Source organism: Oncorhynchus keta, chromosome 14 (genome assembly GCF_023373465.1).
Source record: "Oncorhynchus keta strain PuntledgeMale-10-30-2019 chromosome 14, Oket_V2, whole genome shotgun sequence".
Taxonomy (NCBI): domain Eukaryota; kingdom Metazoa; phylum Chordata; class Actinopteri; order Salmoniformes; family Salmonidae; genus Oncorhynchus; species Oncorhynchus keta.
In genome coordinates, this window is record NC_068434.1 from 13,985,129 (window position 1) to 14,006,446 (window position 21,318).

Here is a 21,318-nt window from a genome sequence, read left to right on the forward strand (position 1 = left end):
AACACATACTACATAAACTCTCATAACACATGCAGTACTACATAAACTCTCATAACACCTACAGTGCTACATAAACTCTCATAACACATGCAGTACTACATAAACTCTCATAACACCTACAGTGCTACATAAACTCTCATAACACATGCAGTGTTCATAAACTCTCATAACACCTACAGTACTACATAAACTCTCATAACACATACAGTACTAAATAAACTCTCATAACACATACAGTACTACATAAACTCTCATAACACATACAGTACTACATAAACTCTCATAACACCTACAGTACTACATAAACTCTCATAACACATACAGTACTACATAAACTCTCATAACACATACAGTACTACATAAACTCTCATAACACATACAGTACTACATAAACTCTCATAACACCTACAGTACTACATAAACTCTCATAACACATACAGTGTACATAAACTCTCATAACACATACAGTACTACATAAACTCTCATAACACCACAGTACTACATAAACTCTCATAACACATCAGTACTACAGAAACTCTTAACACATACAGTACTACATAAACTCTCATAACACCTACAGTACTACAGAAACTCTCATAACACATACTCATAAGTGTTCCTACAGTACTACATAAACTCTCATAACACATGCAGTACTACATAAACTCTCATAACACCTACAGTACTACATAAACTCTCATAACACATACAGTACTACATAAACTCTCATAACACCTACAGTACTACATAAACTCTCATAACACATGCAGTACTACATAAACTCTCATAACACCTACAGTACTACATAAAATCTCATAACACATACTACATAAACTCTCATAACACATGCAGTCATAAACTCTCATAACACCTACAGTACTACATCCTCATAACACCTAAAGTACTACATAAACTATCATAACACTACAGTACTACATGTTCATAACACATGCAGTACTACATAAACTCTCATAACACCTACAGTACTACATAAACTCTCATAACACATACTACATAAACTCTCATAACACATACAGTACTACATAAACTCTCATAACACATACAGTACTACATAAACTCTCATAACACCTACAGTACTACATAAACTCTCATAACACCTACAGTACTACATAAACTATCATAACACATACAGTACTACATAAACTCTCGTAACACCTACAGTACTACAGAAACTCTACTAACACATACTACATAAAATCTCATACTACATAAACTCTCATAACACCTACAGTACTACAGAAACTCTCATAACACCTACAGTACTACATAAACTCTCATAACACCTACAGTACTACATAAACTCTCATAACACCTACAGTACTACATAAACTCTCATAACACCTACAGTACTACATAAACTCTCATAACACATACAGTACTACATAAACTCTCATAACACATACTACAGAAACTCTCCTAACACCTACAGTACTACAGAAACTCTACTAACACCTACAGTGCTACATAAACTCTCATAACACATGCAGTACTACATAAACTCTCATAACACCTACAGTGCTACATAAACTCTCATAACACATGCAGTACTACATAAACTCTCATAACACCTACAGTACTACATAAACTCTCATAACACATACAGTACTAAATAAACTCTCATAACACATACAGTACTACATAAACTCTCATAACACATACAGTACTACATAAACTCTCATAACACCTACAGTACTACATAAACTCTCATAACACATACAGTACTACATAAACTCTCATAACACATACAGTACTACATAAACTCTCATAACACATACAGTACTACATAAACTCTCATAACACCTACAGTACTACATAAACTCTCATAACACATACAGTACTACATAAACTCTCATAACACATACAGTACTACATAAACTCTCATAACACCTACAGTACTACATAAACTCTCATAACACATACAGTACTACAGAAACTCTCATAACACATACAGTACTACATAAACTCTCATAACACCTACAGTACTACAGAAACTCTCATAACACATACTACATAAACTCTCATAACACCTACAGTACTCTCATAACACATGCAGTACTACATAAACTCTCATAACACCTACAGTACTACATAAACTCTCATAACACATACAGTACTACATAAACTCTCATAACACCTACAGTACTACATAAACTCTCATAACACATGCAGTACTACATAAACTCTCATAACACCTACAGTACTACATAAAATCTCATAACACATACTACATAAACTCTCATAACACATGCAGTACTACATAAACTCTCATAACACCTACAGTACTACATAAACTCTCATAACACCTACAGTACTACATAAACTATCATAACACATACAGTACTACATAAACTCTCATAACACATGCAGTACTACATAAACTCTCATAACACCTACAGTACTACATAAACTCTCATAACACATACTACATAAACTCTCATAACACATACAGTACTACATAAACTCATAACACATACAGTACTACATAAACTCTCATAACACCTACAGTACTACATAAACTCTCATAACACCTACAGTACTACATAAACTATCATAACACATACAGTACTACATAAACTCTCGTAACACCTACAGTACTACAGAAACTCTACTAACACATACTACATAAAATCTCATACTACATAAACTCTCATAACACCTACAGTACTACAGAAACTCTCATAACACCTACAGTACTACATAAACTCTCATAACACCTACAGTACTACATAAACTCTCATAACACCTACAGTACTACATAAACTCTCATAACACATACAGTACTACATAAACTCTCATAACACATACTACAGAAACTCTCCTAACACCTACAGTACTACAGAAACTCTACTAACACATACTACATAAACTCTCATAACACCTACAGTACTACATAAATTCTCATAACACATACAGTACTACATAAACTCTCATAACACCTACAGTACTACATAAACTTTCATAACACATACTACAGAAACTTTCCTAACACCTACAGTACTACATAAACTCTCATAACACATACAGTACTACATAAACTCTCATAACACATACAGTACTACATAAACTCTCATAACACATACAGTACTACATAAACTCTCATAACTCATACAGTACTACATAAACTCTCATAACACATACTACATAAACTCTCATAACTCATACAGTACTACATAAACTCTCATAACACATACAGTACTACATAAACTCTCATAACACCTACAGTACTACATAAACTCTCATAACACCTACAGTGCTACATAAACTCTCATAACACCTACAGTACTACATAAACTCTCATAACACATACAGTACTACATAAACTCTCATAACACATGCAGTACTACATAAACTCTCATAACACCTACAGTACTACATAAACTCTCATAACACATACTACATAAACTCTCATAACACATACAGTACTACATAAACTCTCATAACACATACAGTACTACATAAACTCTCATAACACCTACAGTACTACATAAACTCTCATAACACCTACAGTACTACATAAACTATCATAACACATACAGTACTACATAAACTCTCGTAACACCTACAGTACTACAGAAACTCTACTAACACATACTACATAAAATCTCATACTACATAAACTCTCATAACACCTACAGTACTACAGAAACTCTCATAACACCTACAGTACTACATAAACTCTCATAACACCTACAGTACTACATAAACTCTCATAACACCTACAGTACTACATAAACTCTCATAACACCTACAGTACTACATAAACTCTCATAACACATACAGTACTACATAAACTCTCATAACACATACTACAGAAACTCTCCTAACACCTACAGTACTACAGAAACTATCATAACACATGCAGTACTACATAAACTCTCATAACACCTACAGTGCTACATAAACTCTCATAACACATGCAGTACTACATAAACTCTCATAACACCTACAGTACTACATAAACTCTCATAACACATACAGTACTAAATAAACTCTCATAACACATACAGTACTACATAAACTCTCATAACACCTACAGTACTACATAAACTCTCATAACACCTACAGTACTACATAAACTCTCATAACACCTACAGTGCTACATAAACTCTCATAACACCTACAGTACTACATAAACTCTCATAACACATGCAGTACTACATAAACTCTCATAACACCTACAGTACTACATAAACTCTCATAACACATACAGTACTAAATAAACTCTCATAACACATACAGTACTACATAAACTCTCATAACACATACAGTACTACATAAACTCTCATAACACCTACAGTACTACATAAACTCTCATAACACATACAGTACTACATAAACTCTCATAACACATACAGTACTACATAAACTCTCATAACACATACAGTACTACATAAACTCTCATAACACCTACAGTACTACATAAACTCTCATAACACATACAGTACTACATAAACTCTCATAACACATACAGTACTACATAAACTCTCATAACACCTACAGTACTACATAAACTCTCATAACACATACAGTACTACAGAAACTCTCATAACACATACAGTACTACATAAACTCTCATAACACCTACAGTACTACAGAAACTCTCATAACACATACTACATAAACTCTCATAACACCTACAGTACTACATAAACTCTCATAACACATGCAGTACTACATAAACTCTCATAACACCTACAGTACTACATAAACTCTCATAACACATACAGTACTACATAAACTCTCATAACACCTACAGTACTACATAAACTCTCATAACACATGCAGTACTACATAAACTCTCATAACACCTACAGTACTACATAAAATCTCATAACACATACTACATAAACTCTCATAACACATGCAGTACTACATAAACTCTCATAACACCTACAGTACTACATAAACTCTCATAACACCTACAGTACTACATAAACTATCATAACACATACAGTACTACATAAACTCTCATAACACATGCAGTACTACATAAACTCTCATAACACCTACAGTACTACATAAACTCTCATAACACATACTACATAAACTCTCATAACACATACAGTACTACATAAACTCTCATAACACATACAGTACTACATAAACTCTCATAACACCTACAGTACTACATAAACTCTCATAACACCTACAGTACTACATAAACTATCATAACACATACAGTACTACATAAACTCTCGTAACACCTACAGTACTACAGAAACTCTACTAACACATACTACATAAAATCTCATACTACATAAACTCTCATAACACCTACAGTACTACAGAAACTCTCATAACACCTACAGTACTACATAAACTCTCATAACACCTACAGTACTACATAAACTCTCATAACACCTACAGTACTACATAAACTCTCATAACACATACAGTACTACATAAACTCTCATAACACATACTACAGAAACTCTCCTAACACCTACAGTACTACAGAAACTCTACTAACACATACTACATAAACTCTCATAACACCTACAGTACTACATAAATTCTCATAACACATACAGTACTACATAAACTCTCATAACACCTACAGTACTACATAAACTTTCATAACACATACTACAGAAACTTTCCTAACACCTACAGTACTACATAAACTCTCATAACACATACAGTACTACATAAACTCTCATAACACATACAGTACTACATAAACTCTCATAACACATACAGTACTACATAAACTCTCATAACTCATACAGTACTACATAAACTCTCATAACACATACTACATAAACTCTCATAACTCATACAGTACTACATAAACTCTCATAACACATACAGTACTACATAAACTCTCATAACACCTACAGTACTACATAAACTCTCATAACACCTACAGTGCTACATAAACTCTCATAACACCTACAGTACTACATAAACTCTCATAACACATACAGTACTACATAAACTCTCATAACACATACAGTACTACATAAACTCTCATAACACATACAGTACTACAGAAAGTCTACTAACACATACTACATAATATCTCATACTACATAAACTCTCATAACACCTACAGTACTACATAAACTCTCATAACACATACAGTACTACATAAACTCTCATAACACATACTACATAAACTCTCATAACACCTACAGTGCTACATAAACTCTCATAACACCTACAGTACTACATAAACTCTCATAACACATACAGTACTACATAAACTCTCATAACACATACAGTACTACATAAACTCTCATAACACATACAGTACTACAGAAAGTCTACTAACACATACTACATAATATCTCATACTACATAAACTCTCATAACACCTACAGTACTACATAAACTCTCATAACACATACAGTACCACATAAACTCTCATAACACCTACAGTACTACATAAACTCTCATAACACATACAGTACTACATAAACTCTCATAACACATACTACATAAACTCTCATAACACATGCAGTACTCCATAAACTCTCATAACACCTACAGTACTACATAAACTCTCATAACACATACAGTACTACAAACTCTCATAACAATTACAGTACTACATAAACTCTCATAACACATACAGTACTACATAAACTCTCATAACACCTACAGTGCTACATAAACTCTCATAACACATACTACATAAACTCTCATAACACCTACAGTACTACATAAACTCTCATAACACCTACAGTACTAAATAAACTCTCATAACACATACAGTACTACATAAACTCTCATAACACCTACAGTACAACATAAACTCTCATAACACATACAGTACTACAAACTCTCATAACACCTACAGTACTACATAAATTCTCATAACACCTACAGTACTACAGAAACTCTCATAACACATACAGTACTACATAAACTCACATAACACCTGCAGTACTACAAACTCTCATAACACCTACAGTACGACAGAAACTCTCATAACACCTACAGTACTACATAAACTCTCATAACACCTACAGTACTACATAAACTCTCATAACACCTACAGTACTACATAAACTCTCATAACACATACAGTACACATAAACTCTCATAAACTCAGAAACTCTCCTAACACCTACAGTACTACAGAAACTCTACTAACACATACATAAACTCTCATAACACCTACAGTATACATAAATTCTCATAACACATACAGTACTACATAAACTCTCATAACACCTACAGTACTACATAAACTTTCATAACACATACTACAGAAACTTTCCTAACACCTACAGTACTACATAAACTCTCATAACACATACAGTACTACATAAACTCTCATAACACATACAGTACTACATAAACTCTCATAACACATACAGTACTACATAAACTCTCATAACTCATACAGTACTACATAAACTCTCATAACACATACTACATAAACTCTCATAACTCATACAGTACTACATAAACTCTCATAACACATACAGTACTACATAAACTCTCATAACACCTAACACATAAACCTCATAGTACCTACAGTGCTACATAAACTCTCATAACACCTACAGTACTACATAAACTCTCATAACACATACAGTACTACATAAACTCTCATAACACATACAGTACTACATAAACTCTCATAACACATACAGTACTACAGAAAGTCTATAACACATACTACATAATATCTCATACTACATAAACTCTCATAACACCTACAGTACTACATAAACTCTCATAACACATACAGTACTACATAAACTCTCATAACACATACTACATAAACTCTCATAACACCTACAGTGCTACATAAACTCTCATAACACCTACAGTACTACATAAACTCTCATAACACATACAGTACTACATAAACTCTCATAACACATACAGTACTACATAAACTCTCATAACACATACAGTACTACAGAAAGTCTACTAACACATACTACATAAATCTCATACTACATAAACTCTCATAACACCTACAGTACTACATAAACTCTCATAACACATACAGTACCACATAAACTCTCATAACACCTACAGTACTACATAAACTCTCATAACACATACAGTACTACATAAACTCTCATAACACATACTACATAAACTCATAACACATGCAGTACTACATAAACTCTCATAACACCTACAGTACTACATAAACTCTCATAACACATACAGTACTACAAACTCTCATAACAATTACAGTACTACATAAACTCTCATAACACATACAGTACTACATAAACTCTCATAACACCTACAGTGCTACATAAACTCTCATAACACATACTACATAAACTCTCATAACACCTACAGTACTACATAAACTCTCATAACACCTACAGTACTAAATAAACTCTCATAACACATACAGTACTACATAAACTCTCATAACACCTACAGTACAACATAAACTCTCATAACACATACAGTACTACAAACTCTCATAACACCTACAGTACTACATAAATTCTCATAACACCTACAGTACTACAGAAACTCTCATAACACATACAGTACTACATAAACTCACATAACACCTGCAGTACTACAAACTCTCATAACACCTACAGTACGACAGAAACTCTCATAACACCTACAGTACTACATAAACTCTCATAACACATACAGTACTACATAAACTCTCATAACACATACAGTACTACATAAACTCTCATAACACATACAGTACTACATAAACTCTCATAACACCTACAGTACTACATAAACTCTCATAACACATACAGTACTACATAAACTCTCATAACACATACAGTACTACATAAACTCTCATAACACATACAGTACTACATAAACTCTCATAACACATACAGTACTACATAAACTCTCATAACACATACAGTACTACATAAACTCTCATAACACATACAGTACTACATAAACTCTCATAACACCTACAGTACTACATAAACTCTCATAACACATACAGTACTACATAAACTCTCATAACACATACAGTACTACATAAACTCTCATAACACCTACAGTACTACATAAACTCTCATAACACCTACAGTACTACATAAACTCTCATAACACCTACAGTGCCTATAGAAAGTCGACACCACTTTGAACTTTTTTCACATTTTGTTGCGTTACAAAGTGGGATTTAAATAAATGTAATTGTAAATTTTTTCCCGATTTATCTACACAAAATACATAATGTAAAAGTGAAAAGACAATTCTAGAAATATTTACAAATAAATAAAATAAATAACAAAAATATAGTCGTTACATAAGTATTCAACCCCTTTGTTTAGGACTAAATTAGTTCAGAAGAAACATGTTGCTTTACAAATCACATAATAAAGTGATATGGAAGTTAAAATAGGGGTTGACATGATTTTTGAATTGTACCCCTTCCTCTGTCCCCCACACATATAACATCTGTAAGGTCCCATTAGTCAAGTACTGAATATCACCCCTTCCTCAGTCCCCCATACATATAACATCTGTAAGGTCCCATTAGTCAAGTACTGAATATCACCCCTTCCTCTGTCCCCCATACATATAACATCTGTAAGGTCCCATTAGTCAAGTACTGAATATTACCCCTTCCTCTGTCCCCCATACATATAACATCTGTAAGGTCCCATTAGTCAAGTACTGAATATCACCCCTTCCTCAGTCCCCCATACATATAACATCTGTAAGGTCCCATTAGTCAAGTACTGAATATTACCCCTTCCTCTGTCCCCCATACATATAACATCTGTAAGGTCCCATTAGTCAAGTACTGAATATTACCCCTTCCTCTGTCCCCCATACATATAACATCTGTAAGGTCCCATTAGTCAAGTACTGAATATTACCCCTTCCTCTGTCCCCCATACATATAACATCTGTAAGGTCCCATTAGTCAAGTACTGAATATTACCCCTTCCTCAGTCCCCCATACATATAACATCTGTAAGGTCCCATTAGTCAAGTACTGAATATTACCCCTTCCTCTGTCCCCCATACATATAACATCTGTAAAGTCCCATTAGTCAAGTACTGAATATTACCCCTTCCTCAGTCCCCCATACATATAACATCTGTAAGGTCCCATTAGTCAAGTACTGAATATTACCCCTTCCTCAGTCCCCCATACATATAACATCTGTAAGGTCCCATTAGTCAAGTACTGAATATCACCCCTTCCTCTGTCCCCCATACATATAACATCTGTAAAGTCCCATTAGTCAAGTACTGAATATTACCCCCTCCTCTGTCCCCCATACATATAACATCTGTAAGGTCCCATTAGTCAAGTACTGAATTTCAAGCACAGATTCAACTACAAAGACCAGGTAGCTTTTCCAAAGCCTCATAAAGAAGGGCAGTGATTGGTAGATGGGTAACAATAACAAATCAGACATTGAATATGTCTTTAAGTATGATCAAGTTAATAATGATGCTGTGGATGATGTATTAAACCACCCAGACACATCAACGATGCAGTCGTCCTTCTGAACTGAGATGCAGGACAGGAAGGAAACTGCTTAGGGATGTCACCATGAGGCCATGAGTGATTCTAAAACAGCTGCAGAGTCTGCTTGAAAATCTATGACAAGACTTGAACATTGCTGTCTAGCCATGATCCCCATCACCTTGACAGAGCTTGAATAATAAATAAAAAAATAATGGCAAATATTGCACAATACAGGTGTACAAAGCTCTTATGAGACTTACCCAAGAAGACTCACAGCTGTAATCGCTGCCAAAGGGGTTTCTAACATGCATTCACTCAGGGGGGTGGATAATTAGCGTATCAAGGTATATTTATTTATTTATTTAACCTTTATTTAACGAGGCAAGTCAGTTAAGATCAAATTCTTATTTACAATGACGGTCAAACCCTAACCTGGACGACGCTGGGCCAATTGTGCGCTGCCCTATGGGACTCCCAATCACGGCCGGTTATGATACAGCCTGGAATCAAACCAGGGTCTGTAGTGACACCTCTAGCACTGAGATGCAGTGCCTTAGACCACTCGGGAGCATAGCAGTCCAATTTTTTTTCCCGAAATCCCAAAAAATATATAATTTTTCTTCCACTTTGACATTGCAGAATATTTTGTGTAGATTGTTGACAGAAAATTAAATCCATTTGAATCCTCCTTTGTAACACCATACAATGTGAAGAAATCTATGTAGACTTTCTATAGGCAACAGGTTTACATTCTAATAATTCTGCATATGAACAGGTTTACATTCTAATAATACTGCACATGAACAGGTTTACATTCTAATAATTCTGCACATGAACAGGTTTCCATTCTAATAATACTGCACATGAACAGGTTTCCATTCTAATAATACTGCACATGAACAGGTTTCCATTCTAATAATACTGCACATGAACAGGTTTCCATTCTAATAATACTGCACATGAACAGGTTTACATTCTAATAATACTGCACATGAACAGGTTTACATTCTAATAATTCTGCACATGAACAGGTTTACATTCTAATAATACTGCACATGAACAGGTTTCCATTCTAATAATACTGCACATGAACAGGTTTCCATTCTAATAATACTGCACATGAACAGGTTTCCATTCTAATAATACTGCACATGAACAGGTTTCCATTCTAATAATACTGCACATGAACAGGTTTCCATTCTAATAATACTGCACATGAACAGGTTTCCATTCTAATAATACTGCACATGAACAGGTTTCCATTCTAATAATACTGCACATGAACAGGTTTCCATTCTAATAATACTGCACATGAACAGGTTTCCATTCTAATAATACTGCACATGAACAGGTTTCCATTCTAATAATACTGCACATGAACAGGTTTCCATTCTAATAATACTGCACATGAACAGGTTTCCATTCTAATAATACTGCACATGAACAGGTTTCCATTCTAATAATACTGCACATGAACAGGTTTACATTCTAATAATACTGCACATGAACAGGTTTCCATTCTAATAATACTGCACATGAACAGGTTTACATTCTAATAATACTGCACATGAACAGGTTTACATTCTAATAATACTGCACATGAACAGGTTTCCATTCTAATAATACTGCACATGAACAGGTTTCCATTCTAATAATACTGCACATGAACAGGTTTACATTCTAATAATACTGCACATGAACAGGTTTACATTCAAATAATACTGCACATGAACAGGTTTACATTCTAATAATACTGCACATGAACAGGTTTACATTCTAATAATACTGCACATGAACAGGTTTACATTCTAATAATACTGCACATGAACAGGTTTACATTCTAATAATACTGCACATGAACAGGTTTACATTCTAATAATACTGCACATGAACAGGTTTACATTCTAATAATACTGCACATTAACAGGTTTCCATTCTAATAATACTGCACATGAACAGGTTTACATTCTAATAATACTGCACATGAACAGGTTTACATTCTAATAATTCTGCACATGAACAGGTTTCCATTCTAATAATACTGCACATGAACAGGTTTCCATTCTAATAATACTGCACATGAACAGGTTTACATTCTAATAATTCTGCACATGAACAGGTTTACATTCTAATAATACTGCACATGAACAGGTTTACATTCTAATAATACTGCACATGAACAGGTTTCCATTCTAATAATACTGCACATGAACAGGTTTCCATTCTAATAATACTGCACATGAACAGGTTTCCATTCTAATAATACTGCACATGAACAGGTTTCCATTCTAATAATACTGCACATGAACAGGTTTCCATTCTAATAATACTGCACATGAACAGGTTTCCATTCTAATAATACTGCACATGAACAGGTTTCCATTCTAATAATACTGCACATGAACAGGTTTCCATTCTAATAATACTGCACATGAACAGGTTTCCATTCTAATAATACTGCACATGAACAGGTTTCCATTCTAATAATACTGCACATGAACAGGTTTCCATTCTAATAATACTGCACATGAACAGGTTTCCATTCTAATAATACTGCACATGAACAGGTTTCCATTCTAATAATACTGCACATGAACAGGTTTCCATTCTAATAATACTGCACATGAACAGGTTTACATTCTAATAATACTGCACATGAACAGGTTTACATTCTAATAATACTGCACATGAACAGGTTTACATTCTAATAATTCTGCACATGAACAGGTTTACATTCTAATAATACTGCACATGAACAGGTTTCCATTCTAATAATACTGCACATGAACAGGTTTCCATTCTAATAATACTGCACATGAACAGGTTTCCATTCTAATAATACTGCACATGAACAGGTTTCCATTCTAATAATACTGCACATGAACAGGTTTCCATTCTAATAATACTGCACATGAACAGGTTTCCATTCTAATAATACTGCACATGAACAGGTTTCCATTCTAATAATACTGCACATGAACAGGTTTCCATTCTAATAATACTGCACATGAACAGGTTTCCATTCTAATAATACTGCACATGAACAGGTTTCCATTCTAATAATACTGCACATGAACAGGTTTACATTCTAATAATTCTGCACATGAACAGGTTTACATTCTAATAATTCTGCACATGAACAGGTTTACATTCTAATAATACTGCACATGAACAGGTTTACATTCTAATAATACTGCACATGAACAGGTTTACATTCTAATAATACTGCACATGAACAGGTTTACATTCTAATAATACTGCACATGAACAGGTTTACATTCTAATAATACTGCACATGAACAGGTTTACATTCTAATAATACTGCACATGAACAGGTTTACATTCTAATAATTCTGCACATGAACAGGTTTACATTCTAATAATACTGCACATGAACAGGTTTACATTCTAATAATACTGCACATGAACAGGTTTACATTCTAATAATACTGCACATGAACAGGTTTACATTCTAATAATACTGCACATGAACAGGTTTCCATTCTAATAATACTGCACATGAACAGGTTTACATTCTAATAATACTGCACATGAACAGGTTTACATTCTAATAATTCTGCACATGAACAGGTTTACATTCTAATAATTCTGCACATGAACAGGTTTACATTCTAATAATTCTGCACATGAACAGGTTTACATTGTAATAATACTGCACATGAACAGGTTTACATTCTAATAATACTGCACATGAACAGGTTTACATTCTAATAATACTGCACATGAACAGGTTTACATTCTAATAATACTGCACATGAACAGGTTTACATTCAAATAATACCGACAAAGCAGTCACTTCAGCATTCCCAAAGAATCGACACATTCACAACAAAAAAACAAAGTTTGAATGGAACGGGTTCAAAGGCACAGTGTGAAATCAATCTCCCCGGCCTGGTTGCCAGGTAACCGTGTTGTGAGACTCTTTGTGAGTGTGAGTTCACACCAGGATATCCTGTTACAGGCCTGCCAAACATGTTACCACCCCAGGTAAGGCATTTTACGAGAGATTGTACAGATGATTATGCCTCATGCACAATGGGTGTCCAACACAGGCGGCTGGTGGCAGATTCATTGGGGAGGACGGGCTCAAAGTAATGGCTGGAATGGAATAAATGGAACGGTATCAAACACATCCAATACATTGTTTCCATGTGCTTGATATCATTCCATTCACTCCATTCCAGCCATTATTACAAGCCATCCTCCCCTCAGCAGCCTCCTGTGATTTCCAACACCCATGTTACAGTAACTCTTTCTGGATTGACAGGGTCTAATATAAAAAGGCCTTAAAATGCTTTGTGTGTGTATCTCACCCCTCCGAGTTGATGCTGTGGTCTGTCAGGTCACTCTTCAGAGAGTCCAGTTCACTCTGCAGGAAGGCTATGTTAGTGTGGGACTGCATTAACTCCTGCTTCAACCTCTGGTTTTCCTGGGGGGGTGGGAGAGAGAGAGAGAGACAGAGATGGAGAGAGAGACAGAGAGCACATGTACTCTACTGTATGCTTATTGTTGAATGTATGGTTATTTTGACACTTGGTTATTGTTGTCCCATTGACAATTTTGAATCTCATTTTTACATTGTAAATATCCAAAATAAGCTTTGGCAATATGTACATTGTTACATCATGCCAATAAAGCAAATTTAATTTTGAGAGAGATAGAGATAGAGAGAGAGAGAGAGAGAGAGAGAGAGAGAGAGAGAGAGAGAGAGAGGGGAGAGAGAGAGAGAGAGAGAGAGAGAGAGAGAGAGAAAGAGAGAGAGACAGAGACAGAGACAGACAAGAGAGAGAGAAAGCAAAAATAGAGCAAACGTGAAAGATTGCAAAAGAGGAGAAATAGAGTGAGAGAAATAGAGCAGAGAGAGAAAGAAAGAGAAAGAGGAGGGGTTAGGGACAGGAGACATCAGGGTCAGAGCCAGACTGATTCTGGAGCAGGAAATGGAGCAGAGATCAAGGATATGTCCAGAGTGATATACAACAGGATGGAAGAACCATCTCACCAGAGTCAGTTTGTTGATCTTCCTCTTCAGGGTTGAAGACTCATCTTTCATGTTGATGTTCTTGTACTGGTCTTCAATCTGAGGAGGGAGTAGACATTAAGTAACACAAATGCTGCTTGCCTTCCGCGAATCAGCATCTTCAGAGGCACAGATAGCAGCATAGATGTATTTTATTCAAAGGCGACTATCCCGAGTTCATCTGATTGTTTCATGAACCAATGAACCAAAATGCTTAGTGGGTGAACAGAAGTGATTGGTTAGACTAGCAATTCAGGCAATAGGTGCCAAATTTGAGGTGAATTGTTCACTTTTTCATAAAAGCATGAAACTTTTAACTTGAACAAACTGTTCAAAGGAACCAAGTTTAATACTTTTATGAAAAAGTGAAAATGTATTTCAAATTTGGCCTGGACTGTAGAGGATATCTTTAGAGTGTACTAGATGGAACTGTATGAGGAATAGTCCAATGGTAAACTCACCAGCTTCATCTTCTGGACCTTGTGCTGCAGCTCACACACCTCGGACTCATAGTGCCTCTTCAGCTCACTTAGAGCTGCCTCAGCCCTCTTGGCTTCCTACAGACAACACAAAGGATCAATGGTTTAGCATCATTCCCTCACTTATGGCCTCCACAAGGACTGAAGACACAACTATAGAGGATAACATCATCATCAACTGCTCACACACTGACAACATATAGAGACCACTACTGCCAAGAAACACAACTACTACTGTCCAAATTAATTCAATATTTAAGATTCTATGAGTGTTTGAGATTCTATGAGTAATCTGATCCCAGATCCCTCTTTATTTGACATGAGGGAAGAGATGAGCTACACCCTTCTTATCAGTCTGTCTAAACATTGTAGGAACACAACCTGCCGATACCGCCTGATAACATGCACATCATTTCTGAAGTGAATCAGCAAGTGTGTGTGTGTGTGTCACCTGAAGCCTTGTGTTGTTCTCGGCTGTATGGATGCGTTGATCCATCTCCTCCTCCATCTCACTGAGTTGCATGGAGGCCTTGTCCTGGGCCCTGAGAAGAAATACAATATTAAAACATCATATATTATGTCTGTGTTGGTGTGTGGAACATATTCATATAAACTCAGCAAAAAAAGAAACGTCCCTTTTTCAGGACCCCGTCTTTCAAAGATAATCTGTAAAAATCAAAATAACTTCACAGATCTTCATTGTAAAGGGTTTAAACACTGTTTCCCATGCTTGTTCAATGAACCATAAACAATTAATGAACATGCACTTGTGGAATGGTTGTTAAGACACTAACAGCTTTCAGACGGTAGGCAATTAAGGTCACAGTTATGAAAACTTAGGCCTTTCTACTGACTCTGAAATACACCAAAAAAAAGATGCCCAGGGTCCCTGCTCATCTGCGTGAACGTGCCTTAGGCATGCTGCAAGGAGGCATGAGGACTGCAGATGTGGCCAGGGCAATAAATTGCAATGTCCGTACTGTGAGATGCCAAAGACAGCACTACAGGGAGACAGGACGGACAGCTGATCGTCCTCGCAGTGGCAGACCATGTGTAACAACACCTGCACGTCACTAACGAGTCACGGTTTTGTCTCACCAGGGGTGATGGTCGGATTCGCGTTTATCATCGAAGGAATGAGCGTTACACCGAGACCTGTACTCTGAAGCGGGATCGATTTGGAGGTGGAGGGTCCGTCATGGTCTGGGGCGGTGTGTCACAGCATCATCGGACTGAGCTTGTTGTCATTGCAAGAAATCTCAACGCTGTGCATTACAGGGAAGACATCCTCCTCCCTCATGTGGTACCCTTCCTGCAGGCTCATTCTGACATGACCCCCCAGCATGACAATGCCACCAGCCATACTGCTCGCTCTGTGCGAGATTTCCTGCAAGACAGGAATGTCAGTGTTCTGCCATGGCCAGCGAAGAGCCCGGATCTCAATCCCATTGAGCACGTCTGGGACCTATTGGATCGGAGGGTGAGGGCTAGGGCCATTCCTCCCAGAAATGTCTGGGAACTTGCAGGTGCCTGGTGGAAGAGTGGGGTAACATCTCACAGCAAGAACTGGCATATCTGGTGCAGTCCATGAGGAGATGCACGGCAGTACTTAATGAAGCCGGTTGCCACACCAGATACTGACTGTTACTTTTGATTTTGACCCCCCTTTGTTCAGAGACACATTATTCCATTTCTGTTAGTCACATGTCTGTGGAACTTGTTCAGTTTATGTCTCAGGTTTTGAATCTTATTATGCTCATACAAATAATTACACATCATTAATAATATTATATCTGTGTTGGTGTGTGTAGAACATATTAATATAATATATTTGTGTTGGTGTGTGTAGAACATATTCATATATTATATTCGTGTTGGTGTGTGTAGAACATAATGTTATATCTGTGTTGGATTGTGTAGAACACAATATTATATTAGTGTTGGTGTGAGTAGAACATAATGATATTATATTAGTGTTGGTGTGAGTGGAACATAATACTATATTATATCTGTGTTGGTGTGTGTAGAACACAATATTATATTAGTGTTGGTGTGAGTAGAACATAATATGATATTATATCTGTGTTGGTGTGTGTAGAACATAATATGATATTATATCTGTGTTGGTGTGTGTAGAACACAATATTATATTAGTGTTGGTGTGAGTAGAACATAATATGATATTATATCTGTGTTGGTGTGTGTAGAACATAATATTATGTTATATCTGTGTTGGTGTGAGTAGAACATAATATTATATTGTATCTGTGTTGGTGTGAGTAGAACATAATATTATATTGTATCTGTGTTGGTGTGTGTAGAACATAATATTATGTTATATCTGTGTTGGTGTGAGTAGAACATAATATTATATTGTATCTGTGTTGGTGTGAGTAGAACATAATATTATATTGTATCTGTGTTGGTGTGTGTAGAACATAATATTATATTGTATCTGTGTTGGTGTGAGTAGAACATAATATTATATTGTATCTGTGTTGGTGTGTGTGTATTTGAGGGTGTGTATGATAGAATGTCTGCAGTGTATGTACAGTATGTGTTTTTAAGCAAACTGCATTTGTTGGTGAGTATGTGTGTGTGTGTACCGTTTGACAGCCAGGGCCAAGTTCTCCATCTCAGCGTTGTGCTGTTTGATCTCTCTGGTGAAACTCATGATGAGTCTCTCATACTGAGGCACCATCCTGGGCTCTGCCATACTGATGTTCTGATACAGCGTGGCTGCCTGCTCATTCCTACAGACAGACAGACGGACAGACGGACAGACGGACGGACGGACGGACGGACGGACAGACAGACAGACAGAGAACAGATGGACAGAAAGAAAGACATACAGAGTGACCAACAGAGAGGGAATGTTAACACAACAGCATAATGTCTGAACAGCTATTCACCACTAGAAGCATCTAGAACCACTAGTTAATATACCTCTCTAATAGCTACTATCATAACATTTATACAGCACACAAACATGATATTATTATGCTGCGTCAACAATATCATTCATTTCAACAGTGTTGACAGTGTTGTTGTACTTTGAAATGGAAGCTTACTCATCATGGGCTGTTGTTGAACTGGAGAAGAAGTAGATTTAACACTTAGGGGGGTGAAACACACCTGTTCATCTGTATACCTGTGAGGCCCACAGTATTTACCTAATATCTACATGCTCATTCAGGTACTTAAATGTTCATTTCTCATTTCCCTGACTGCATAATAATCGTGGAGCCATTTTACATGTTAATAACTCATTCATGCTTTGGTAAAAGTGGGTCAGATAGGTAGAGGTATCTAAAGTGTGTGGGTCAGATAGGTAGAGGTATCTAAAGTGTGTGGGTCAGATAGGTAGAGGTATCTAAAGTGTGTGGGTCAGATAGGTAGAGGTATCTAAAGTGTGTGGGTCAGATAGGTAGAGGTATCTAAAGTGTGTGGGTCAGATAGGTAGAGGTATCTAAAGTGTGTGAGTCAGATAGGTAGAGGTATCTAAAGTGTGTGGGTCAGATAGGTAGAGGTATCTAAAGTGTGTGAGTCAGATAGGTAGAGGTATCTAAAGTGTGTGGGTCAGATAGGTAGAGGTATCTAAAGTGTGTGGGTCAGATAGGTAGAGGTATCTAAAGTGTGTGAGTCAGATAGGTAGAGGTATCTAAAGTGTGTGGGTCAGATAGGTAGAGGTATCTAAAGTGTGTGGGTCAGATAGGTAGAGGTATCTAAAGTGTGTGGGTCAGATAGGTAGAGGTATCTAAAGTGTGTGGGTCAGATAGGTAGAGGTATCTAAAGTGTGTGGGTCAGATAGGTAGAGGTATCTAAAGTGTGTGGGTCAGATAGGTAGAGGTATCTAAAGTGTGTGGGTCAGATAGGTAGAGGTATCTAAAGTGTGTGGGTCAGATAGGTAGAGGTATCTAAAGTGTGTGGGTCAGATAGGTAGAGGTATCTAAAGTGTGTGGGTCAGATAGGTAGAGGTATCTAAAGTGTGTGGGTCAGATAGGTAGAGGTATCTAAAGTGTGTGGGTCAGATAGGTAGAGGTATCTAAAGTGTGTGGGTCAGATAGGTAGAGGTATCTAAAGTGTGTGGGTCAGATAGGTAGAGGTATCTAAAGTGTGTGGGTCAGATAGGTAGAGGTATCTAAAGTGTGTGAGTCAGATAGGTAGAGGTATCGAAAGTGTGTGGGTCAGATAGGTAGAGGTATCTAAAGTGTGTGGGTCAGATAGGTAGAGGTATCTAAAGTGTGTGGGTCAGATAGGTAGAGGTATCTAAAGTGTGTGGGTCAGATAGGTAGAGGTATCTAAAGTGTGTGAGTCAGATAAGTAGAGGTATCTAAAGTGTGTGGGTCAGATAGGTAGAGGTATCTAAAGTGTGTGGGTCAGATAGGTAGAGGTATCTAAAGTGTGTGGGTCAGATAGGTAGAGGTATCTAAAGTGTGTGGGTCAGATAGGTAGAGGTATCTAAAGTGTGTGAGTGTGTGTTTTCCTTCAACATGGTGGCCAGATTACAATCCCTAAGCATATAGACTCACTGTCACAGTCAACAGCCCTGTCAAGACAGGCAGCATCACTGGTACACGCCACGGGTCATAACATCTGGGGCTTACAGAGACATCACCTTCCTACATGCAAGCTAAGAAATGCAAAATACTTTTAACAGCAATACTTTTGATAGTAATCAAAAGTGACAGAGGTGCTTGGAGTTATCTCATGTTCACAACACATCTAGTTACCTGCTTTCTTAAAGTAGAACTACTTAGGCGGGGAACCACAACTGATCACTGCTGTACTCCAACCATGGTCCTTCCATGGCAGGAGGAATGGATGACATGTTTGCGAACACAATGACGGTTTGTGCTGTTTGTACCTTCATTCTGTTACCAAACTTTGAAACTAAACTGTTCTTCAAGTAAATGTGTTTTTATAAAATGTTATTTTCAAATGCATAAAAGTTGTCCTTGTGCCAGAGTGAGCTCCCTCCCGGGTGTGCTCTGGGCATTAGTAAATTCAGAGCGTTGTCAGATTGTCCCGTTAGTACATTCAGAGCGTTGTCAGATTGTCCCGTTAGTAAATTCAGAGCGTTGTCAGATTGTCCCGTTAGTACATTCAGAGCGTTGTCAGATTGTCCCGTTAGTAAATTCAGAGCGTTGTCAGATTGTCCCGTTAGTAAATTCAGAGCGTTGTCAGATTGTCCCGTTAGTACATTCAGAGCGTTGTCAGATTGTCCCGTTAGTACATTCAGAGCGTTGTCAGATTGTCCCGTTAGTAAATTCAGAGCGTTGTCAGATTGTCCCGTTAGTACATTCAGAGCGTTGTCAGATTGTCCCGTTAGTACATTCAGAGCGTTGTCAGATTGTCCCGTTAGTACATTCAGAGCGTTGTCAGAT

The 21,318-nt window shown here is 36.6% G+C and overlaps 1 protein-coding gene and 1 long non-coding RNA gene across 8 annotated transcripts in view; both read right to left on the minus strand.

Moving 5' to 3' along the window:
* LOC118370855 (ras and EF-hand domain-containing protein-like) overlaps positions 1-21,318 on the minus strand; it is a 53,311-nt gene that overhangs the window by 17,055 nt on the left and 14,938 nt on the right. For all 5 annotated transcript variants that reach the window (XR_008063771.1, XM_052461140.1, XM_052461139.1 and 2 more), the window contains 5 exons: positions 18,538-18,684; positions 16,383-16,473; positions 15,914-16,009; positions 15,435-15,512; positions 14,749-14,864 (listed from right to left, as the gene is read on the minus strand). Coding sequence is in view for 4 of the 5 variants with exons in the window: in XM_052461140.1 (XP_052317100.1) it covers positions 14,749-14,864; positions 15,435-15,512; positions 15,914-16,009; positions 16,383-16,473; positions 18,538-18,684 (528 nt within the window). In the remaining variant the exon portion in view is untranslated. The remainder of the gene's footprint in view (positions 1-14,748; positions 14,865-15,434; positions 15,513-15,913; positions 16,010-16,382; positions 16,474-18,537; positions 18,685-21,318) is intronic.
* On the minus strand, positions 957-9,391 carry LOC127907214 (uncharacterized). Of its 3 annotated transcripts, none has more exons than XR_008063774.1 (6): positions 8,520-9,391; positions 6,847-6,931; positions 5,383-5,855; positions 4,487-4,602; positions 3,907-4,051; positions 957-2,048 (listed from the first exon to the last, which is right to left on the minus strand). It is a non-coding gene; the product is annotated as an uncharacterized LOC127907214 (long non-coding RNA). The 3 variants fall into 3 exon arrangements; XR_008063772.1 differs by having other exon boundaries at positions 4,400-4,602; XR_008063773.1 differs by lacking the exon at positions 6,847-6,931 and having other exon boundaries at positions 4,400-4,602; positions 8,462-9,391.